At 35.5% G+C, this 14,674-nt stretch overlaps 1 protein-coding gene across 1 annotated transcript in view; it reads right to left on the minus strand.

The window, feature by feature from the left end:
* The window catches only part of LOC113233294 (sodium/hydrogen exchanger 9B2-like), a 68,879-nt gene that overhangs the window by 8,691 nt on the left and 45,514 nt on the right, over positions 1-14,674 (minus strand). Inside the window, exons 6-9 of the mRNA XM_026468367.1 lie at positions 14,197-14,411; positions 11,902-12,073; positions 6,727-6,881; positions 3,366-3,530 (exon numbers count right to left, since the gene is read on the minus strand). Coding sequence (XP_026324152.1) covers positions 3,366-3,530; positions 6,727-6,881; positions 11,902-12,073; positions 14,197-14,411 — 707 coding nt within the window. The remainder of the gene's footprint in view (positions 1-3,365; positions 3,531-6,726; positions 6,882-11,901; positions 12,074-14,196; positions 14,412-14,674) is intronic.

The raw sequence follows: 14,674 nt of genomic DNA on the forward strand, positions 1-14,674 counted from the left end.
TATGTATAATGTTACTGTATAAGACTACCTCAAAAGATCTTTATTTAATTCTAATTCTTATTTAATTAAACACAAACGTTACTATTTTTTTAACCGACTTCAAAAAAAGGAGAGGTTCTCAATTCGACTCTATGTTTTTTGTATGTATGTTACGCGTTAACTCTACTATTTGTGAACTGATTTTGATGATTATTTTTTTGTTGAAAAGAGGGTGTACCTCAGATGTGGTCCACTTACATTTGAAGAAAGTATTCGACCTCTAAGGGTGGCAAACTAGGGGCTGAATGACTTTTAAGGTCGGTTTGTTTAGTACTCTGTACTGTTTTGTTATTTACTCTAAACTATCGGATAACTCACGTATTGAAGTCGAATTTTGGTTAAGTTCGAATTGGATTAAGGACGAAGGATTGATTCCAAACAAGTCAAGCAAAAATTCGACTTAAATACGTGACTTATCCTTTAATTTAATTAATATGTTTGAGTCTCACGGTGGTTTACTCTTTAAAATTATTTTTTTTGTGCTGCTAATGTGTCAGTAAGTGTAACTAATCACTTCGTGTACGAATTAACTTGCTATAAATGAAATACTTAAGCCGGATTTACATTTATCTGACGTGTCGTGTTGTGAAGCGTCAGAACGGTATCGGTTTCATGCATTTAATATGGTTACATTAGTGTGTCGCAATACTCGCAATCTGATGTGACGGCTTGTGCTGTATGTGCTGTTTTCTATATTTTTATTGTATTTAGGTAATTGTATCCAAAATAAAGTAGTTCTTTGTAACTTTATTAATATAATTTGTACTTACTAGAACTTATCACGTTACAAATATTTTATATACTCGTAAAAATATACATAATTTTTATAAGAAAGAAGATATCCAATAATATTAACCTTAGAGCTAAGTCCAAACTCATGGTACCACGATTTCGTTTAACCAAGGTAAACAACTCTTTTATGGGGAACTGTATACGTTTTTACAATAAGATTCCGGAGCATATATTAAGTTTATCATTTCCTAAGTTTAAAAACTACATTAAAAATATTTTGATCGAAAAATCATATTACAAAATTGAAGACTACGTGTTAGATAAAGATGTATGGAAAGACGACATGGCTCCAGAATCCACACAAATTTGATTCAAAGTGTATTCCATAGCATTTAAGTTTATTTGAAAAGAGCAATCCCTAGAGTTTCTTGCTCGTTCTTCTCAGGGAGCTCAGCGTAGTGAACGAGCAGTAGCTTAAATGTGACGATTTCAAGTGTAAATTTATTTTACCTATGGAATAAATAATCTTTGACTTTGACTTTGACAAGTATTGCGTAAAATTATATACAAGATGGCAGCGACAAACACATTGAACATGTTGCTTACATTTTACGAAACGACTTACGAGTGTAATGACCGATCGGCACCTTAATTAATATTTACTCAACAAAGAGCCTGAGATCTTATACATTTATCAAAGCGTTGGAGAAAGCAACTCGTCTCCAAATTGTTGGGTCTGACACAAGGAGTCTCAGTGAATTAAATCAGCGGTCGACGTTCTGAGGGCTGTTCTAGGCCTCTTCGTCTGAGGCCTATTCGTTAATGAGAACATTACTTAAAACTTATATTAGTAGATGTCAAGGAGGGCGGCGACGTGCGCGGGCAGGCGGTTCTGGCCCGGTTCAACTATGATTAATCACCATCGCGTGTACTCAACGTTCATAAAAATATTTACCCAGCAATTTCTTACCATCACCGATAATTATGCTTCAATATGCATCTTGTGTTCTACATTCACGTCGCGTGACACGACCGATTAGATTTCACGTCCGTTTACCTCTATTAATCAAGTGTTAAAATTCCCTAGTAAGCATCGATTCCAGCCGTTAGAGCCCTTGAATGGCATCTTGAGTTATAAATAACTTGTTTGAGTGGTAAATGATACGCTATAAAATGGAGTTTAGGTTATTGGGATTGCCGGTAGCATCTGGAAAAAAACTGCTTCAAATGAAAAATGACTAATAATAACGTAATTTAGCGTTTACACGTTTTTCCTTTCTTTTTTGTTGCATAAAAAAGTGAGTTGCATAAAAGAGTTTAAAGTTCCATGTTCTATTACATTTTTTTTAAAGCTCCGCACTAGGGAAACCCTGTGTCGCGGGTGCAATGGACAAACACAAATTACATCCAAACTCACGAGAGAAATATATGTAGGTCATACAAATATTTCTCCCGGCCCGGGAATCGAACCCGGGACCTCTGCGTGGCAGTCAGGCATGGTAACCGTTCGGCTACAGAGGCAACTAAATCGTTTTATATAACAATCATTTATTTGATGACCTCGGTGGCTCTATGGTATACATTGAATGAGGAGGTCCCGGGTTCTATTTCCAGTAGGACCAATTTGAGAAATCAATTTTTCTAAATTGGTTCCGGTCTGTGTGTTCTGGGTAGTGCTCCAGAATGAATTCTGTTGCTCCGGCATTCAAAGGACAGGGGGTTCCCTAGTTTGTGACCCGGTAATTTGTATGACTTAAAAAAAACTTGAAAAGGTGTTTTCCCTAGCTGTGTGGAATTTTTATTGATATCTTTATGTCACATGGTATTTGTTTCCTAATAAAGACAAAACAGGTTCCAAGACAAAAGCAAGCCTGTAAAATGTATGCCAATTACATCGAGTTTATAACCAGAAACAGTGAGGAAATAGGGGCCATTCATACCTGGCAACTCATTAGTTATATGGTACTGATATTACTTTTAAATATCGACTCTCGTTTGCACTGATATCAGAAATGAGTACAGCGTCAACAACTGACCTGTGTGTACGTCTCCGTATATTCGAAAAATTTTCTGTATTTATTGTAATAAAGATAATATCTCTAACAATGGGGGGATGTTCCATTCGGTGATGTGGGAAAAACGGCAAAATATGTAATTACAAAACCATGGGAATGACGTTTCATCGGTAATTATATATTAAATAATGTAATTTTTCAATTTTCGTCCATTATAGCAACGCTCAAGTTAAACTGGTTGATTTGAAGTCAAATAATTGACAACACCCGTCAATTGTTTCGAATTCGGGCTGGTCACAGTAGCGCAGTTGTTACCGTAATGATATGGCAGAATAGTTTTCAAACAAATTAAATAACAATAACAATAATAACATAATAACAACTTTTAATAATAAAAATTACATTTCGTCTCTATTTCTGGTTATATACTCGATGGCCAATTATAACAGACTGTCGAAAATCCATCAATACAGCATGTTGTTGAATGTAAGAAAATAAGAAAATATAAGAAATGTTTCTTATTCAACTTTCAAAATACTTTAAGAGTGATGATAATTTGTATGATAAGAAATGACTAACCTCTACAATAGCCTTAGGTATCCAAGTGACAGCGATAAATAAGCTCTCCCTCAAGGAGAGTTCGTTGGCGAGCGAAACCAGGAACGCCGTTATTAACCGCAGGAACAACGCGCAGAATATACATGCTATTATTAAGCAAAACTCCTTCATAGAAATTTGTGATACCTGTGAAAATTACAAAACATACCACCTAAACTAAAATTCATTAGCAGCTGACCATTTCATACTGTTGGTAAAAAAAGACTTATGTGATCATACGACAAAAATGTATTTAGACGATTAACACACTGCACCGCGACACGCGACAGTGTGCGGGACGCGGAATCATGCGCGCGGTGGCGGAGACGCAGATCTGTATCAACGCGCGGTAATCTGCGCGGGGGCAGCGATCTAATAGCCCCGCGCCACTACTCACTACTTAAAGTACTAGACCTGTGTCGGTCGATCATTTTTGATAACGCGGTTCGATTATGACCCATGCGTAGCGTGATCGGGTCAAATGATTCGATCATATGTTCGATATTTTAGCGGGTTAGCCGTCCCTCATGATACTTCCATTAAAAGTGTAAAATTATACAATTAGCTTTTATTCTCTCCTGCTGATTGGTAATGTGTCTATAGTTAAATGCATCATTGATAAACCACACCTAGAACACTAAAATTTCCTTCTAGGAAAAGTAACGGTGTTACAAAACAAAACAAAAACACATAACAAAAAACTTATGAGCATTCAAAATTACTAATTTATTATTCATTAATATTTTAATACTAGCTAGTGCACTCTTAAATAAACACAATATACCGAAAAACAGATTAAACTGACGAAATTAACATGTAATGGACACTACGCCATGGAGCAATTAGGATGAATGATTGATAGACACATTGATCCGTTAACCCGTTGACCTGTTGACTCGTTAATCGATTGCTTGACTTTTTGGTTCGATCGAAAGAAGGTTCTATCACACGAATGCTCTATCGCACAAATGTTCGATCCAAACGAAGAGTGAGAAGGCGAACCGTATCGTGAGTCCCCACTCACTTCACGTGAGAGTGAACGACAACAATAATATTGTGAATTGTTGAAGAATCTCTAAAATTATAGTGATAAAGTCATATATTGCGCGCATGACCCATGAAACTCTAAAATAATCGGGTTATTTAGAAGCTAGTAACCGTGTTATCGGGTTACAGGTGCTGTTCGAATCATTTTGATTCGAACGAACACGATCGACAAACATCTATAAAATACTCACTTCGTAGTTGGTCGCCGTAGTGATTGTACATGTTGCTGAGATCCTTCTTTGACAAGAATAGTTCATAATACACAACTCATTCAGAGCGTCCTGCAGTTATAGTGCCTATTTTGTTTACCCAAATAAAAAGACATCGAAGATATTGGATATACCTTTTTACGACTCAGATCGATAAATTGATAATTTCAACTTCATTACAAAGATTTAAGAAAATATGAAGATAATTTTTTCAACTACACATATGTTAACTGAATCCTTTGATTATTTGTTAGAGAAAATCCAAACGACAATTACTGGAATAGACACAAATTGATTAAAAACCTGCGGGGTAGTGCGGAGCGAAGTGTGCCAGACCCTACGGTTCTCCGCGCCACTCGGCGCGCGCCGGAGAAGAGTTGTCAGTGTGTTGGACGGCGCGTGTTTTCCATACAAACTGAAGTACTTTAGTATAACGTCAAAAAACGCAGCTCCGCGCTCCATTGCGGGGCGCGGTGCAGTGTATTAATCGCCTTATCACATGAAAACGCCGTCGTAACCCACTTCATAAAGTATTCTACGTTCCACCAAATCGTGCTAACTATGGCCAGAATGAGATCGTTTCGCGCCTTACAATTATGTACAACAAGTTTTTCTCCTGAAAAGTTGTCAATTGCAGATGTGGTTTTATTACTAAGGATTCTTCTTATTGGAAGTATCTAAATTAATAAAAAATCGTCGGTGATAGTTCAAGTCCGCGTATGTAGTATTTATTGATAAAAGGCGCGTATGTGCACCAAACCAAACTTTAATTTTTACTGTGCAAACTTTTGCACAGTAAAAATTAATTTATGTTGTCTACGGACTGACAACAATAGATTCCCGTAAATCACGCTAATTTGGTTGCCACAATATTTACGTGGACTAAATTATCGAAACGGAGATTCATAATTAAATGCTAGTCACGCGTAATTGCACCACCCCCGACGAAATGTCATATTTTACTGAATTGTCATGCAAATATAACAATGATTTTGTAAGAAGTTATGATATAATAGAATGTATGGGCTCTTGTTTTTTTGCCGCAGTAAAGATTACCACCTTTTTAATCGACTTTAAAAAACGGAGGAGGTTCTCAATTCGACTGTATTTTTTGTATGCATGTTACGCGATAACTCTAATTCATGAACTGATTTTGATGATTCTTTTTCTGTTGGAAAAAGAGTACCTCAGTGTTGGTCCCATTTAATATGAAGAAAATATTTCACCTGTAAGGTGGCAAACTACTAAACTGGTTTTTAAAACGTGAAACATTTTTCGTTGAACTTTTTGTGTCATTAAGCTTTCAATTTCAAGTATCAAAATACATCACAACTCGGAACTTAGTGATGTAAGAAAGAAAAGGAAAAGACAATTAATTACCTCCATTATATTGGAAAAAGTTTCAGGTTGGTTTATGAAGCAATTTTACTACTAATTAATATATTCAGGCGTTACTTTGCGGAAATTCATGTTAATAAAAATGGAAGTAAATTACACACACATACATGACTACACACATGATTATACACTTCACAGACACAGTGAAGATTACATCGTGCTAATAACACACGTGTCGTGTATATTTTTTTGTTTTGTGACTATAGTTGCGCTTGTGTTATTTATTTTATTAATTTAATGCGGAAGGAGTGTGGAAAATATAATACATTAAAAAAAAATTGTATACACTGAGTTATGGGAGTAGGAAATAATTTACTCCCATTTTTAATTAAATTATTATCCAGGTATGCGGTTGATAGCAACCACACCGTTGTCATTTGTCTATTTCCGATATACGGCGTGATGCTTGCAATTAATCCATTTAATTAATAGATGCATGTTTTTAAGTTGCTACAGGGAAATTGTTGAACAAAAATCTTTTTCATCGTCTGAAAATTTTGCTTGTTTGGATGCGGGCGAACAGTTAACCCCTTAACACAGTGATTTTTCCTTAGGAAGGCAAAATTTGCACACCATGCACTATTGACACGTTCTTTTCAAATATTTGAAGTTCGTTGCGTGTACGCGTTAATTCGGTATGTTTACTAATTTTGCTACAATGGTACCTGATAACATTTTTAATTACTTACATCCAAGAAGTAGCCACTAAGCGTAAACAGCATGGGTTCAAATATTCTCCAAAGCACTTTGTACACTTCAGAGACAGGGTTGTTGTTGAGTGTCCATCCTCGGCGGGACCATCGCGTTGCGGCTGCGCTCGCGCACACCATTATTGCTACTCCCGCTGAAATTTATGTAAAATTTCTGCCTTGTGTGTTGTATATTACTTTAATTCATTTCTATTTACTAATGAATACTTTAATGAACAGTTAAGAACATTTAATACTTTACGTAAATGTTTGTGCCGATTTTCAGAAAACTTGTCGTTGTTCCTTCATTAAATACTAATTGCAACAGAAAACCATTAGAATAGATACAAAAAAGATTATAGAGTTTTAATCGGATTCACGCGTAATTAGCGTTGAACTAAACAGGGAAATTTGTGACGACCTTCAATAGGTAAAGACCAAGGATTATGGATATAATAATGACGTCTTTTCGTATCTTGAGAAGACATGCCTTTATAGACATTTCCACTAGGTTATCATCAAATTTAGGATAACATGAATGCGATAAATTAACAATTAGGTTATAATTATTAATACAAAGACCGAACAAAAACAAATATTTCGTCGATCTGACAGCTCTCGATGCCAATCTAGAGTATTCAGACGCAGGTTCGAGTTTTGTCAGACCAAAGGAACTTTGTGTTCGATCCCTGTATTAATAAAATTATAACAAACTAGTTGAGTCATTTCACAAAAAAAAATTGAATATCATGATAGCAAACCATTACTCAATAAAATCAGTATTAACTTTTATTTTTATTACATACTAAATTAATATGTAATTAATAATGTATAATTAATATGTAAAATTAATATGTAATTGGTATTCAAAAACAATATTCGATCCTCTTTTTTTATTATTTATCTTTTATTTTAACGATTGATGACATTAAATAATAAGTACCTTTTATCTTTTAGTAATCTTTTGATATTGATCTCCTAATAAATTTTGGTTGCTTGGTTGCGCCCTCCATTCAGTAGGATAGGTTAGGTTAGGTTAATATTCATATATTAAGCAGCCAGAAGCCAATTTGCTTTGGAAATTATGCGTTTCCTAACTGTTTTTCAGGTCAAATTATATTATGATTAATATAATATTAGTATACAAATATAATCAACATTTACTTAGTTTTAAAAACAAGTATCTAAATTGGTCTTAGTTTTGAGACCCAATATAAAACTATCAACGTTAATTTGTAGAAATCAAACATTTTTGCGTAGCTCAGAGATATAAAACATAGATGGATTTAGTTTATTTTATGTCGTAGAGGAAAAGGATCAATCATAAAAAAAGATGACCGCTTAGAGTATTTTTGCCAGCTGCTATTGCAAATTTAAAAAGATCATTTAAACACATGTCATTTATAATCCTGAAATCTAAACAGTAAGATTTGACTAGTAGTGTATAAAAATAGCCGTAGCGTTGATTGAAGCAATTGAGGCGAGACTGACAAAAGCGAGTACAATTAGTGCTGCCACATACAGCTCGCCACTGACCACTTGTTCCCATTGTGATACAAATTAATTGAAGACCACTGAAGCGTCGGCTTGGAACGCTTCTATAATAAATGATTTCGTGAACAATCAACCGCATAAGAAAAAATTAGTTCAACAGTATCAGTAGAGCTCCTTGTGACAAAGTTCGTCCAGAGAAGTACTGCCACCTTATCTATTCTCCCGCCAAGCAGTAATGTGAGCATTACTGCGTCCGGCTTAGAAGAGTAAGGGTGCTGGTGAAACTACAGACACACAGGGTTTTGTCTTATGTCTCAGGGTGACGGGTCACTGTCCATAAGAACTTTGCGATTTAAAGCTCTGAGTGGCACTGCAACTGTTATGGATGAGCGTGTCGCATAAAAAAAAAGCGGGGATAACTAATGAATTACATATAAACTTATGAATCTGTAGGTACACAATAATTATAGAAATGGTTAATATATTTCTTACCAGGATCTCGACTCTGACTAGGTAGTAGAGAGTTTGCACCCTTTGGAGTCAAAATCCTTGGCCCGTGGGATTCCAATGCCCGTGATGATGGGCAAAATTTTAACAAAAAAATTAATAGACTGCCTGGGAAACCCAAGGGCCGGTTACATTGCCCATGGTATTTGCATAGCTATACAAAGGGGGAACGATGCCAGCATTTCGGGTACCTTCCACGTAGTCACAATTTTATTCACATAATTTAATCGTAGTTTTAGTTTTTAGTATTTAAGCTTATATTGCATTTTTGTACCTTACCTATAAACTATACAATGCAACCCAATGCTACTTGTACTCTATACTTCATATCTCTAATTTGTCAACATGACTGCATTACTTATTCTCTTTGTTATTATATTGCCGTCTATCGGTTTTCACATCTTTCTGTTACTTTCATCCTTCCTTATTAAACATATCGTAACGTACCTATTATTTCGTTATTTATATAGCACAATACCCGCTTCATACTTATACAAGAATATTTGGTATAAAACTTGTTTCAAGATCACTGGTCTGTTGTTACACGTTGTCTAACTTTATTAATCTAATATTTAAGCTAGGTGAGGAGCGGTTACTTGGGTCAAAATGTTATTTAGTTACTGGACCTGCAAGTGGACCTTCGACCTGACTTAGGAAGGGATGTACTCGACTTGTTGCTTTTAATTTTGGTATGGCAATGTATTATTATAGGATTTTAATAGAGAATATTTTTCACGGAGTGTAATGAAAGGTTTGACATCGTTACCGTCACTAGAAAGCTTTTGACTCTTTAACAGTATTTCCCAGCATTACTTTGTTTTTTTTTTATGATACCAGTAGTTCGCCTGATGGTAGCGATACATCGGTCCATAACAGTGGCAGTGCCACTCAGAGCTTCAAAACACAAAGATCTGAGGGGCACTGCTACTGCGCTCGTCATCCTGAGACATAAGTTGATAAGTCTCATGTGTAATTTAAACAGCACCCCTTATCGTTCAACACCGGAACGTAGTAATGCTCACATTAATGCTTGGTGGCAGACAAAGGAAAGGTGGCTGTACTCCCCTGGACGAATTCTTTTACAAGGAGCTCTACTGCTATAGATGGCATATTTGTAGCTTCTTAAATTTTTGTAAAGTATACATACTTGAAAGGGTTGTAACCCTAACTAGCCGTGAACAGGTTCACGGCAATGAAATTGGGAAACTTCCGGTCCACAAAATTTATTAAAGAAGTAAAGTTTAAAGAAAGGCTGTAACAATATAAAGGTAAATGTAAAAAAACAGGTATAACAGTATAAAACACTCCCTACACTTTATTATTAAGTCACTTACCTCTAAATGGGCCGAGTAACTGAATTACAGATTTAGGTACACGAAGGCTGTAGACTTATAAATTATTACACACGATAACTTATTAAATGATTACAAACGTAGTAAAGAACCAAAATTAGCGATTATTCGCGATGGAATTTGGAACAGCTCCGACTGTTGTGGCTGTCGAGCTGGGAGTGACCATGGTACGAAAACAAAATGAGAAAGTGAAGGAAGATGGAACAATTCAAATTTAAAATTTAAATACATGTAAAATAAAAAATGATAGGATACAAGCGGAGAGAGGCGATACAAAGAGGTGAGATGACGATGTAAGGAGGTCACACACTTGCTTGTAAATTACATATATGAAAAAAATTGCCTTAGTCGTCAGATATTGCACAATACCTATTTCCCCAGACGGCGGTTGGCTCAATAAAATTCAATACAAGTATTTGGTGATGACAACCTATCTACACAGAAAAGCGGCCCGCTGCCATTATTTCGTGTCTTTATTGTCAGCCTGAACAAATGTTCCTTATTGCAACAGTATGGGATATAGTCAATATAGGTAAAAACTGAAATTTATTCGGATTTAACTTTGTTTTTTATTCTATTTTCGACAACTAGCCTGGTAAAAAACATTAGTACTTCAAAATTTAAAATCAATTTAATAAATTTTCCCAATTACAGTGGATAAACGCAGATTAGTAGTGGCCTTCGTCGAAATCCAAGAGAAAAAAACTTAAGTTCAGCAAAAAAACTGCTCCATTGAATAATCACTATGATAAATAACATAATACGACAAATAACTGAACACTGCCTCGTAAGACTTTTCATTGTCTCCTCAAGGGTTCGATTCAGTACCTTAAGATAGCTCAGTTGTCGACCGGTTTCTTTTCATTTTTATTCACAACACCCGAATCGAACGTTGAACTGTCGTATTCGAAACCGAACCGAAATGACGACACACCTGTACGATTACTCGTACTTCTCGACCGGCAAAGACTACAAACGTTATTCAGAACACAGTTATCGAATGAAAGTTACCGATCGTCTTATTGTTTACAAAGCAAGAATGTAATATGGAAATATCTTATTATTTTAAATAAAGTCTGGATTTTGTTCAATTTTATGAATTTATTATAATGCAAGACTAATGCATTCCTATATTTTAGGCCTTTAAAGTCTTAAAAATGTATATATAAAAAAAATTTCTTATAATCTATCTCACTGACTAACTCCGTAAACACTGTTGGATAACGATATCGTATCCGAATCTGAATCGATCGTTTAGCTCGAATGTTCTGAATAGTTCGGAAAGCGCCCTTCAATTCGAGAACGATATCCAATCGAACGGTTCGGTTTAAACATCGAAGAGTTCCGAATCGGGGTCCAGGTCTAGTTCAAAAGCCAGAGAGTTTTTTTATGTTACCAAGTGACAGGTGTCAAGCGATAACATTACCTGTCACCCTGAGATGCAATTTGTCAAGTCCCATGTGCCTGTAATTCCGTCAGTAGATACCTTTAATTTATACTTCAAAATTGGAACGCAGTGATGCTCTCATTATTGATAGACGGCAGAAATAGGTAAGGTGGGAGTATTTCCCCGGACGAACTCTTTCACAAGGAGCTGTACTGCTATTTTTCTTAAATTTATTATGGCATTCTTCTATTTTCTGTTTTATTTTTTATTATTCACACTTATGAATCTTCTGGTTTCTAGGCGGATGTTTTCAATTCTGTACTATTTGTGACGATAAAGTATTTAATTAAAGATGTAACGTTGTAATAATAAGTAAATTAAAAAAAAATATATATATATATATATTATATTTGAATTAATGTGCAAATTACTTACAAATACCACCCCATCCAAGGTAACCGCCAGCATATGTCATTAGAATGCCGATTGTGAATATGAAGAGACTGCGAATGGTCGGCGCGTATGTATCCGTATGTTCAGGTAGATAGTCCATTATGACGCCTAGGATAATACCTAGTCCAATGCCAACGAATATTGCCAATAGAGCCTGTAAAGATGTATAATAATATATTTATTATCCAAAACAAAATAATTTACAGTGCTTCTTAAATCTAACCTACTGAAATGCTATACTTTTATTAGCCTACTACAAAAAAAGGAGAATATTCTCAATTCGAATGTATTTTTTTGTGTGTGTATGTTACGCGACTACTCTGGCATTTGTGAACCGATTTTGATGATTCTTTTTTTGTTAGAAAGAGGGTACCTCAGTATTAGTTCCATTTAAATTTGAAGAAAATATTCCACCTCTAAGAGTAGCAAACTAGGGGAGGAATCCGGTTTACGATAACCGATTATTAACTTTTTAGTTTTAGTTTGTATGTATATGCAATTAAAGTTTCAAGTCGGTTCCTTTGTTTTTAATATAAATTACTCTTATATATCATATTTTCACTTATTTTTCGAAATGGCGCACATTGGGAGTCGCCTACGTTCAGTAGTGGACTGCAATAGGCTGAAGTGATTTGTTTTTCAATTAGTTGTGATTGTTTAGTGCTCGATTATTTAAGATTGTGAAGTACTTCGGTAGCCCTCTGTACTACTTACTTGAGTAATGATTGGTACTCCATACAAACTTTCACCCCTACGATGTCTATGTCCTTCTCATAGGTCATGTGATAGACAGAGTTATTCGCATTTATAATATTAGTTTTGATATATAAAGCGCAGGCCACACCGTAAATGAAGCTAGATAACTTAGGTTAGCTCACGTAATTGCACGCAAAGCTAAACTAAGAAAATACGTAGTACGTAGTAACTATCGACACGTGCGGGGGTGAAGGACGGCAGAAGGGCGACACATTTTACATAGCTAGCGGAATCACTGGGTAAGTTTAGCTCGGTTAGCTTAGTTCGTGGTGTGAACCGAAGTATGGAAAGATGTCCCAGCTACGTGAGCTAAGCTAAGCTAAGTTTCATAATTGAAAACTTAATTGTATAATATCTAATTTTACTACACAAACTTGAAAAAAATATAAGAAATCAGCAGATCCATTGCACAATACCTATTTCCCCAGACGGCAATTGGCTCAATAAAATTCAATACAAGTATTTGGTGCTGACAATCTACCTACACAGGAAAACGGCCCACTGCCATTATTTCGTGTGTCTTTATTGTCTGCCTGAACAAATGTTCCTTATTGCAACAGTATGGGATATAGTCAATATAGGTAAATACTGAAGTCTGTTCGGATTTAACTTGTTTTTTTATTCTATTTTCAACAACTAGCTTGGTAAAAAACATTAGTGCTTCAAAATTTAAAATCAATTTAATCAATTTTCTAAACTACAGTGGATAAACGCAGATTAGTAGTGGCCTTCGTCGAACTCCAAGAGAAAAAAAAATTAAGTTCAGCAAAAAAACTGCTCCATTGAATAATTCCTATGATAAATAACATAATACTCGTAAGACTCCTCCTCCTCCTCCTCTGAGGAGACAATGAAAAGTCCGGAGAGACTACGGGCTCATTATATACTATTTATCACTAATTTTACTACACAAACATGAAAAAAATATTAGAATTCAGCAGGTCGATTCAGAACCTTATGATAACTCAGTTGTCGAAAGATTCGATTTGATATCGTACGATTTCTTTTCATTTTTATTCACAATACCCGAATCGAACGTCATAATGTCGTATTCAAAACTGAACCGAAATGCCGTCACATCCGTACGATTACTCGAACTTCTCGACCGGCAAATGCTACAAACGTTATTCAGAACACAGTTATCGAATGAAAGTTACCGAACGTCTTTTTGTGTATGTACAAAGCAAGAATGTAATATGGAAATCTCTTATTATTTTAAATAAAATCTCGATTTTGTTCAATTTTATTAATTTATTTTAAATCAAGACTACTGCATTCCTATATTTTAGGCCTTTAAAGTCTTAAAAATGTATAAAAAAGAATTTTCATTTTTTTTATTATCTGTTTCACCGATCAACTTCGTAAATGCTGTTGGATAACGATATCGTATCCGAATCGAACGTTTAACTCGAATGATCTGAATAGCTCAGAATGCGCCTTTCAATTCGAGAATGATGCCCGATCGAACGATTCGGTTAAGATATTGAAGAGTTCTGAATCGGGGTCCAGATCCATAATTACCTTAATAATTTTGTAAACGAGAGTAGCTTGGATAAATATGGCGCTATTAATGACTCCACACATGCCTTCTGTGAAAGCAGTATCGAGCCCTCCGGCATTTGCGACCAGGTTTGATATTTGGTTCTTAGCTCCGAGCCCTCGTGCACTCAGCTTCATCACAGTTGGCACTACGATCGCTGGTGATACGGATGCCAGAATTGATCCTAAGTGCAAACCTATAACAACATGAAGTTTCAACTGTAGTTACTGTGACCTGTGATTGCTTCAAATCGACGCTCTTCCAAGAATGAAGAGAGAGAGAGAGAGAGAGAGAGAGAGTAATCATTGCCTAGTACTCTTGGATAATGCTGAAACGTGGAGTTGTATCAATTAACAACTTCATGGAATGCTTGCAAGATCGAGTCAGAAAGCTCTACAACATTTTTTTTAATAATTTGCCATTAGTGAAATCGTAGCCTTGGTATACCAAGGCCAGATC

The sequence above is a fragment of the Hyposmocoma kahamanoa genome, unplaced genomic scaffold (genome assembly GCF_003589595.1).
Source record: "Hyposmocoma kahamanoa isolate Upper Pololo Valley unplaced genomic scaffold, ASM358959v1 102, whole genome shotgun sequence".
Taxonomy (NCBI): domain Eukaryota; kingdom Metazoa; phylum Arthropoda; class Insecta; order Lepidoptera; family Cosmopterigidae; genus Hyposmocoma; species Hyposmocoma kahamanoa.